Below are 10,520 nucleotides of genomic sequence, written 5' to 3'. Positions count from 1 at the left end.
CATCTTGCGGCGCGGGCGGGGACGGACTTCATTTCCCGTGAAGCCCAGCGGCAGCGTCGCCGCCCGCAGAGACGGGGCGGCGGCCGGAGAAGGGAGCGGGGTCGAAGGTGAGAGGTGGCCGGCCCGGGGGAGGCAGCGTAACGCTGAGGATAGCTGGACGAGCGGAGACGTTAAGGCCGTTACTGCTTCTCTTGTGCGTTTTTACTGTGTGTTTTATAGGTCGAATTCCTGAAATAGTGCCAAAGGGAAGAGGATGGAACCAGGAAACATGGCGAAGGAAACAGTTCTGATTACTGGAGGAGGCGGTTACTTTGGCTTTCGGTTAGTGCATTAAATAATAGTGCAAATAAGAATAAATGTAACAAACATAATACAGGTCTGTGCGTCTGAGATGCCTGATCCAGTTTGCCCCATTTTCTGGTTGTTCACGTTGGGTCCTAGCTTCAAGCAAGAGTTCGTGAGACTGCAGTCATGAGCAAAAGCAGGAAAAAATCCCTGAGGATATCCTGCTGACTCCACGTATTTTCTCCATTGCCCCCCTTTAAGCACTATAGAAATAGAGCAGTTGTAAGAAAGAAATCTGATAATCCTCCCCCTTATCTGTTGTGTCAATACCTGCATTTATACCTGTGACTTGAGAGTAGAATTTGGGCACATGGCAAAGGATTCATTCCAGTTAACTGAGAAACATCGCACTTAATTCTCTTCTCTCCATAAATTTTAGGCACAACAGTGAAGACCAACTTACTGTGCTGTCAGATTTGGAATGGCACAAAAAGCAATAAGATACGCTTTTTTATATATATAGTTGGCTAAGGGTTTACACCTCAAAGGTTTGCTATTTCTGATTTGTAGGAGATGGAAGGAAAGAAATAGATGGGCTCTTCCAAAAGACAGCTGAAAGTACTTCCATTATTTCTGCTCTGAATTGCCCCCCTTCCCTTTTTTTTAAAGCTATATCTGGAGCCTGAAGGAATCAGTTCAGTGCCCGAAGTTTCACAGTTGAACCTTCCCCATAGTAGATATCTAACTATTTTAGTACGAAATTTTTTGCTAATCATTTTTTCAAATATTTAATAGGCCTCTCTTACCTTCAGGTGAAATGTTTCATCCATCATTATGCTATGTATACTAACATATGGTTTCTATCATGTTTTAGTTTAGGCTGTGCCATATATGAAAAGGGAGTTGATGTGATTCTGTTTGATGTCGTGAAGCCAATTCAGACTGTGCCGGAGGGAGTAAAATTCATGCAGGGGGACGTCTGTTGTCTCTCTGAAGTGGAAGAGGCTCTTAGAGATGTAATCTGTGTATTCCATATCGCTTCCTATGGAATGTCTGGCAGAGAGCAGCTGAACCGAAAACTCATAGAAGATGTTAATGTGAAAGGCACAGAAAATGTCATCCAAGCCTGCAAGACCACAGGAGTGTCAAGTCTGGTGTATACAAGTACATATAATGTGGTATTTGGGGGCCAGGTTATAGAAAATGGGAACGAATCTCTGCCTTATCTACCTCTTCACCTTCATCCAGATCACTACTCCCGGACCAAATCTTTAGCTGAAATGAAGGTGCTGGAGGCAAATGGTGCTGAGCTTAGAGATGGGAAAGGTATATTAAGGACTTGTGCTCTCCGACCAGCAGGCATCTATGGGCCTGGAGAGCAAAGACACCTTCCAAGAATAGTTAGTTACATTGAAAGGGGACTGTTTAAATTCGTATATGGAGATCCTCTTAGTTTAGTAGAATTTGTCCATGTAGATAATCTAGTTCAGGCTCATATCCTTGCATCAGAGGCCCTCAAAGCCAACAAAGGGCACATAGCTGCAGGCCAAGCCTATTTTATTTCAGATGGCAGGCCAATAAACAACTTTGAATTTTTCCGACCTTTAGTAGAAGGTTTGGGTTACAAATTCCCAACCCTTCGTCTTCCTCTTTCCCTTGTCTATTTTTTTGCATTCCTTACTGAAGTAGTTCATTTTCTTATTGGTCATCTTTATAATTTTCAGCCTCTTCTCACTCGCACAGAAGTTTACAAAACTGGTGTCACACATTATTTTAGCATGGAGAAGGCGAGGAAGGAGCTGGGGTATGAGCCTCAGCAATTTAACCTAAATGAAGTAGTTGAGTGGTTTAGATCTCGGGGATGTGGAGCAAAGCCAAGGAAGTATACCATTAACTGGCTTATTAGGGATGGAGGATTGGTCTTGCTGTTGACTGCTGTGTTGGTTTCATGGTTTGCATCTGCAGTTATGCTTTCACTCTGAAAGATGAAACACTGAGTATGCAGAGCAGAACTTAGTTATGTTTTTTCAAAGTCTCTTAGTTTTGACAGATAATTAAGAAAAGGGGGGGGGGGGTTGCAGGGACATTTCTGCCATTCAGGTAAATACTGGTTCTGTCTGCAAAGAACAGAACTGCTGAGTAAAAAGGTGCTATTTTTATACATAGCTTTTCAAAGTAAAACTGATCAGACCATCACAAGATGAAGTTTAGTACAACTGCAAATAGCATTTTATTTTCAGGTACAATGTATGGAACAAACGGCCCTTCTTCCTCACTGATGGCATTATAGTTTTGACTTCTGACAAGTTTGTGCTACATGACCCAGAGGAGAGTAAACTTATTTCTTGGTCACATTCTAAAACCAAATACTGCTTTTGAGCTTGGGTGCATATATGCCTAACTAAGAACTCAGCTGAGTTGCTAGATTAACTGTTAGACAATAAATAAATGCATTACTTTTTAAGTGAATATGTTCTGGTATGCTTTTCTGAGGTAACTCTGACTTATTTCTGGAAAATGCACAATAGTTAATCTAAGTTATAGCAAAGTGCTTGAAGCAGCACAGATTTGTAGATTTTTCTAACTGTAAAATACGCCTGTTTAAAATGAATGAGTTAGCTAAAGTGCGTTTGTAAGTAACAGCCATTATTTTCCCCGCATTACTGAACGGCTCAACAAACAAACAATCTATCAAGGACATTTGGTAAGTGCGTATGTTCATCTTCTACTGCTTATAAAATATTTTTAGCCTTTATGAGTATTTCTTTAACATCTGATACCACTTGAACAAAACTTTGTCTTTGTAGTAGGGTGATAAACACTTTACATAATGGATCCCAGAATTTTGTGGAGTGATAGTTTTAAGAAAACCTTATTTTCTGTGTTCTTAAGTACAGATTGCTACTGTCCCTAGTAAGTCCCTCATCTCTTTCAGTTTAATATAGGAAGAAGTGCTGAGAACTTTGTATCAAAATGTTAGATCACAAAATTCTTCTCCTTTAACCCATGTGTTACAGTTTCTCAGTATTTCTTGATAAAAAGGGACAGTCTTCCAAGACGATCACATTTTTTTCTTCTCTCTAAACTTTAGTCTTTACATTTTGCTAGCTGAAGCTATACTGATCCTAAGTTAATTTTTATACAAGTTCCAGTTAGTTCAGTTCTGTTAAGCTCTACTGCGATTTAAATGGGGAAGAGGAGGAGGCAGAGATGCAGTACTTCTGCATTGCTAAAGAAGTCTCGCAAAACAAAATTCGCTAATTAGAGAAACCAAGCTAACAGTGCACTGCCACTTGTGTTCAAAAGTTTGGGTTTTGGGTTTTGTTTTTTTTAGTTAATGTTGACCAAAGATGGTGGGTTTTTGAGCTTTTAGTTCATTTCCAGAAAAGTTCATCTTTTTTTAATCACTATTGATAATTAGATGTTTTGTGTTGCTTTAAACCTGACTTTCCTCCCCTTCATTCCTTATCAGTGTGTACACTATGAGAGAAACTAAATTTAGTATCTAGGCTGAGGGACAGCTGAGAGAACTCACCTTGCTTTCTATAATAGCAAGTAAGCCGAGAGGATTTGGGGGAGCTGTGCTCCTATAGCAGAAGTATTATACTCCTTTATGTAGGGCTTTTGCGCCTCTAACAGCTTTTCTGTGTTCAACTGAATTCTTCACAGAAAGGCCACTTTACCAAAAGCCATTAATATACATCATCATAGTTTGCAGGAAGAAGAAGCTTTCTTCTTAATAAAGAAGAAAAATGGCAGCTGTGACTTCATGAAAGCATTGGACCAATTCCCAATAGGAAATGGTTTTCAAGTGAAAGTCACATGGTTACTTTCTGCTCCAAGTCCTGTTTTTGACATCACATTAACAGAAATAGATTAAGAAATTCTGATGCCAGCAGATGCAACAGACAAAACACACGTTCAAAAAAACTGCACAAGCCTGTTGCACAGAAACATAATATTGGTGTTCCATGCTAAAACAGTCTTGTAAAAGGCAGGCTATTTACTGATAGTCTTTTAAGATGTGGAACAGAACTCCTGTGTTCCAGAGGAATTGTGATGGTTCTAATAAAAAGCCGCTACTGCTATTCACAGTTGTCTCAATGGTGGGGTCAGTAAAAAAATCTGTGAGGGTCCCAAAGCAAAGCCAAAACTTGTGCTGTTATTGCTGGCTGGGGCTGAAGTCCATGATAGCTTTTTAGATACAACTGGAAAGGAAACTACTTGGTGCTAAATGTGAATAGGTCCATATATGTCAGTTGGATTACGTATGTAAGGGCATTTTAAAGGATTGGATCTATATGCCTTATGCAGCAGAAGTGGAGCACAACAGTTTTTGCTTGGTAAGACAAAATACATAAATAACCACAGTGGAAATACATAAAGAAAAAAAAAAAACCCTAGGTTCCTTTCTGCTGTGCTGCTTAATCTGCAAAGCTCAGCTGGATGTGCACAGCTATTGGGGGGGGGGGGGGGGGTCAAAATTACTATTCCTTCCTCATTCAAAAAGCTGTACCAATAGCAGTGTCCTGTCCAAGGGTGTTGCTGCCTTGCTGCAGATGGGATATGGACCAACATAGCAGCAGAAACTGCAGTTTTGCCCACATCCCCAACGTGAAAGGGAATGTATTTTTCTCCTCTTTCCTCCTCCTCCTCCTCCCCCCCCCCAAATAAAAAAAACAAAACAATTCATCCTTCTGCAGAAGCTCACCACAACACATGAAGCTTTTCAAGTCATCGAGTCAAGGACAGAACTTCTCACTGATAACAGAACAGGAGGCATTATTTGTACTAACTGCTCATGACTTTTGCTTGAGCACAGGGTACTGAATTGGGCCTAATTAGGAGAAACAAATAAGCAGCAGCTTGGCAATGGCTACCCCAGACCAATCAACAGCGTATAGGTATATTCAGTAATACCTTGTCATTCAGCTCCATCTAGTAAACAAAGCAGAATCCTGACTACAGGAGACATGAAGAATACTTTCCCTCTTTTCAAAATGAAAACAGGAAATGTGTGGCTTAAGATATTTTAAAATGGCTTGAAAATTACATATATACAAAGACAGTCACAGCTGCTCCATTTTAGGCATTTTACAATGTGAATTCTTTCTCCTTGTTTTTTATTTGTTATTAATATTGCATGAGCAGCTGTGTAAATTAAGGTAATGAATTCAAGTGTTATGTCTGTTTCCAAATTAATCTATTATTTGTTTTCCTGAAAGTGAATTACTAGAATTTCATCTAAAAATTGAAAAAGCAGAATTGAAAATACAGCACAGCTTCAATTTTTACTACTACAAAATTATTCAACAATTGATATGTGCCTCTCAAAGAGTGATACTGATGTTTAGAGTGAACAGCGTAAGAACTTTTTGGCAGCTGCTTAATCTCGCATTCGTAGCCTGTCAACGTAAACCTAACATTTGCCAGATGCACACAGCTAATACTTCTAATGTATACAAGGATATATTTATTTTTAAAGTTTAAATGTCGATCACCCATAAAGTAGACTAGATTTCTATAGTCTAATTCACTAAGTCACCTTCTAAGTGACTCAGCCAAAACTTTTCTGTGATCTTCACAGAAAAGTGTCCTAAACACTGGTAGTTTATGCATATCATAAAAGATCTAGGGGCTAAATTACAATTCAGGAATGCACAAGTGTTAAGCAAATTACTTCTGCTTTATTTAAGTCAGTTCATGATTCTCTGTTTTGTTGGACTAGTACTTAAGAATGTAGATTAGCAATGAATAGAACTGGGCTTTAGATTCTTTTAAAACTAATAGCTATACTTATTTATAAATACCATTATGGAAGAGAAGAAAATCCTGGCTCTTGACCGCTTCAGAAGCATGATTTTCATTATATTTATCCTCTATTTCCAATGAAGCAAATGGAATTTGAGTCTGGAACAAAGTCAGCTAGTTAGACTGCCCTTGGAAATGCTGACATTTGACTACAGCAGAAGTAACTGACTGTACTTCAGTTTCCATGCTGCATTCAGTGTTTCACAACTAGTTTGGAGAATTCAGAGATAATCACAGTGAGACAGCATTATTTATGTAGCAATGGGGAAGGTTAGTTTAAAAACTGCAACACTTCTTTTAAAAAATGTCTGCAACAGAGAAACATCTACATGCACCAGTGAAAAGGGAGAACACAGACAAAAAAAAAGGCCACACGGAATGACATAACTTTTTGGCCACCCTCATTGTGACTTTCAAAGCTTCTGCACACCAATATTCACAAATCAATAGGTGATAAAAGACCATCTGATTCATCTAACTTGACCTCCTGAATGACCTAGGCCACAGATAGCTCAGAATGACTCCTGCTCAACATGCATATCATTTTTAATTAATTAAAAGACTTGGAAAAGTTTTGCTCACAACACTTCAAACATTTTAAAATTCACAACATGAACATAGTGTGTGTTCACCCCTCAGCACTGCTGCCCCTGCAATTAAGGCAACCTCATTGGCAGAAAACATGCCACTATAATTTTCCGCTGAACATCAAGATTATTGTTCTTCCAAACTACTACAGACTTCATCTTTGTCTTGTTCAGACTTTATTTTTAAGTTGATACAAATCTGATGCTCTGATAAGTTAATACCCACTTGTTACTGAATAAGGTAGGTTAGTAGTTGCGGGTTATATGTGATCTTTGACCTTTTTCCTTCTTCCATGCCTGTTTTGTATCCAGATGAAGTGCAGTAATAATGATTTCTATGAAAACAATAATTAAGTCAGTTCATCTTTAAAACACATAAGTGTCTTTCCTGGAGGAAGGACGTCTCCTCTAGGAGAAGGCAACGTAACACATTAGCAGACCACTCTTCAATAAGAACTCACTCATACTAGCTGAAATCACTGGTGATTTTAAATTGTAAAATTCAATGAGCAATGCTTACACAAAGAAGCATGTGGCATCATTCACATCACTGCTATCAAAAGTTATATATTAAAAATAACATTTTACAAGTTTAAAACAGTTTCTATGAGAACATAATTTAAAGATCGTTAACTTCAAAAACCTGGAAGTGTTTTTCCTCACAGATTATAAAATTAGCACACACATTCAAACCTGTTTTCATATTAAAACAGTCTCAGTGCTATGGAAAAAAGTTGCCACAAAGTCTGCCCTGACAAAGAATTCAGACGTGGCTTTTTTTGGTAACAGGAGTTAAAGCAAAGAATGCAAGAAACAAGCAGAGAGTTATTACGTAGCTTTGCCCATCACTTGCAAGTCAACAAAACAGCCAATGCAATCCTTTCCCTTCTGAATATAACACTTAAACTCAGGGAAAAAGTCTAACCGAAAAATGAAATAGATTTTCATATATGCTGAGGAGTGCTTCTTACAACTTTCAACATCATTTATGTCCTGAGACTTTTTGAAGGACTATAAAACCTGCCAATTCCTAAGCATTTGCACAGTAGCAGCACAAGGCACTCTCATGTTCATCATACAGTGGCTGCTCTGTGGCAGGAATATAGCTAACAAAGGAAGCCAGGACAGGTGATCCACATGGGCAATCTGGTTGTCTGCTCTGGAACTAAGCATAAATCATGTCCCATCTGTAGCAACAAATTCAGGACCTTCCAGGCAGGGCCTTGGGCCACCTTGTCTGATCAACACCAACAACGTGATATTCTCACCAAGTCAAATGGGAGGGATGGAGGCTGCTGAATGGCACAGATAGCACAAGGACTGATGATGTGACAAACTAATCACCTCCTGGAGCATGCTGTAAAATGCATGTGCAGCAAAGATCCTCCCCCAGGAACAGCAACTAGATCATCCCATTCCACACCGATACTGCAGATAAGCCCACCTTTACACAGCAGTTTAGGTACAGCTCTACCTCCCAAATCCACAGCTGATGTAATTTTGCTTATTTTTTTTATACAGTCCAATCACAGCTGGGGACTGAAGAGATTTCTAGCAGAAAAAAGAAAAGCAGAGAGTTACCTTTAACTTTGCCCTCTGGTATTTAATTTGGGGTGTGGGGGGGGGAAGGAACAACATTACAGAAGCCACCCCATCATGAGCACTTTCATCTCAGGATAAGCGAGACAAGACTTGTCTTTTCAGAATAACTAAAACCTCAGGGGGGTTCCTTGAGCCATCATCTGTGAATGCACAACGGCACCAATTAAGTGCATCTTGAAACAACCCAAGTCTGCGTGGGGAGCAAGAGAAACTTAAAACTGCTGAGACAGCTTCACCAGGCAACGAATCCCAAATCCACGCAAGCTTTCTGTGATCAGAAATACAGCACTATATGTCTGCAACATTTTTTGCCTCAGGCTGTCACTTAGACTGAAGAACTGAACTGAACTCCTCTGCACGCATTTGAAAGGTAAAGTCAAACATATGGGTAGCAAAACTCCTCCCACGCAGAGATAAAGCAATCAGGAATTTCATATTAATGACATACTGCTAGCATGAAGAACCAATGAGTACACATATCATGATACCTGATTTCAGACGTGTCATCTAAAGACTTTAGTTCTGCTCTTGCAGGAAAGCAAACTTGCTAATCTAGCAAGTTTTCTGATCCCTAACTCAATGCCTTTTGTTTGACTAAAGCCATAAGAATAATGTACCTCTAGATTTGTGCATATAATCATTCTTGAATTAGATACCTTTTGGGAAAACTCTGTCATTTGATGCTATCGTCTAAGCAGAACTGCAAGATTAAAAACGGACAGTTTGTTAAAAATTAATTTCTAAGCACATTAGGAGCTGAAAGTATTTGCAAGACAATACTATACCAAAATAAATCTTTTCAGAGTTTGAAATATCCTTTTCTGCAAACAAGAGATCCTAGCACATACATTAAAACTTTTCCTTCCACTGCCCTGAAATTTTATGTAATACAACGCAGGTTCACATATCTTTTCTTAAACCATTACACAGAGTTCAACAGGAAAAACACAACTACAGTCTCAGGGATATTTGGTTTAACAAAATTAACACATTCTCTAGTTTTCAAAAATGTAGAAGAAAACTTCTAACAGGAGACAATACAGTATGAGCTATTAGCTGCCCAAAACATTTTATACAGTGTCAGAGGTACAATCTGCTGCCTTGGGTACTATAACATACATGACAATGCTGGTGTAAAAGTGCTATTACAGCATTTAATAAATTAAAAACTCACTACCAGTTAATCTTAAGGAGCCAGGTTGTTAAAGTGATGTGATTCCATGCATACAAATTGCTGTGAATGTCTTATCTATATCCTGCATGCACAAATACAGTAGATGATTTGTACTTGTACTTCAGGTATCAATAAGCAGAAGTGAGATCTATGCAAATACATACAGCCAACCACATGTCCTCAACTTTTAAACATCTTGCTGTTATTTTCCTCATGACTCTAAAGTTGTGATGCTGGATGCAAATAATGCCTTGAATACACAGAAAATCTGGCCTGAACAGAGAGTATGCTTTGTACAGAATATAAATTATTATGAATGAAAAATAAAAACAGTTTTTCTTACAACAAGAAATTATTAAGGAAACCCATCTTTCCTCCTCCTCTTCTATTCATTCAGCCTGATGAGAACTTCATTGAGTAGGAAAACCAGGATAAATCAGTATCTCTTCCTGAGTTGCTCCATAAAGCATGCACCAAAGAATGATTGCTCTAAGAGTAGAATTTGCTATTACTGACTTTCTTCTCCTTTAATCTTAAGGGAAAAGAAAAGAAAAAGTCAAATCTACTAGGCATTTCTAGGAGAAAAACAGTGTACCAAGCTCAGTTCACTTAGATATAAACAGTAAATAATGTATCAGCACCAAGTACTCAATTTTTCTCCAGTAAACGAGAATGAACTAGTGATGATCATGCAACTGATCAGCACATATTAAAAAAATAATAATAATTAAAAAAAGGGTAAATACATTTAAAGAAAAGTTTTCCTCCCACCCTATCCCATAGGCTTAGGAAGGATGAGGGATCTGTTCTAGACCTTCTCCTAGTACAGGAAGCTTCTGCCTCCCTCACACCTAGTCCTAAGGTGCCAGGCAAAGGAGAAATACCTTTCCCGTAGGCCTAGGATAACCTATTGATGCTTAACTGACAGTTCCATGTGTTACAGCTAACTGTTGTTCTCATCTTTTGTGCCTGGTGGACCCCGAAGTGTGCTCTGTTCCCACATATTTAATATGCTAATGACACACTTCCAGGGGCACAATGCAGACTGTGTAGTAAGAGTG

General features: G+C 38.8%; 2 protein-coding genes across 7 annotated transcripts in view; one reads left to right on the top strand and one right to left on the bottom strand.

The window, feature by feature from the left end:
* Window positions 1-2,754, top strand: SDR42E1 (short chain dehydrogenase/reductase family 42E, member 1). 2 transcript variants are annotated; one of them, XM_026092615.2, is made up of 3 exons: window positions 1-107; window positions 220-321; window positions 1,160-2,754. In XM_026092615.2, the coding sequence occupies exons 2-3, from the start codon at window positions 254-256 to the stop codon at window positions 2,265-2,267; spliced, it is 1,176 nt and encodes a 391-aa protein (XP_025948400.2). In that variant the 5' UTR covers window positions 1-107; window positions 220-253; the 3' UTR covers window positions 2,268-2,754. The 2 variants fall into 2 exon arrangements, with proteins under 2 accessions (XP_025948400.2, XP_025948399.2); XM_026092614.2 differs by having other exon boundaries at window positions 46-321.
* A 6,325-nt stretch (window positions 2,755-9,079) lies between these two features.
* The window catches only part of PLCG2 (phospholipase C gamma 2), a 76,412-nt gene continuing 74,971 nt past the window's right edge, over window positions 9,080-10,520 (bottom strand). For all 5 annotated transcript variants that reach the window (XM_026092588.2, XM_026092589.2, XM_064519748.1 and 2 more), the window contains one exon: window positions 9,080-9,991. In XM_026092588.2, coding sequence (XP_025948373.1) covers window positions 9,949-9,991 — 43 coding nt within the window. In that variant the 3' untranslated portion in view covers window positions 9,080-9,948. The remainder of the gene's footprint in view (window positions 9,992-10,520) is intronic.

Source organism: Dromaius novaehollandiae, chromosome 13 (assembly GCF_036370855.1).
Source record: "Dromaius novaehollandiae isolate bDroNov1 chromosome 13, bDroNov1.hap1, whole genome shotgun sequence".
Taxonomy (NCBI): Eukaryota; Metazoa; Chordata; class Aves; order Casuariiformes; family Dromaiidae; genus Dromaius; species Dromaius novaehollandiae.
This window is presented reverse-complemented; position numbering and strand designations above follow the sequence as displayed.

What these genes read in the sequence shown, in the direction of transcription:
- SDR42E1 (XM_026092615.2), top strand. Translation starts at nt 254, where the DNA reads ATGGAACCAGGAAACATGGCGAAGGAAACAGTTCTGATTACTGGAGGA. An exon ending in GGCGGTTACTTTGGCTTTCG is followed by an intron (nt 322 to 1,159) that starts GTTAGTGCATTA and finishes ATCATGTTTTAG; the next exon opens with TTTAGGCTGTGCCATATATG.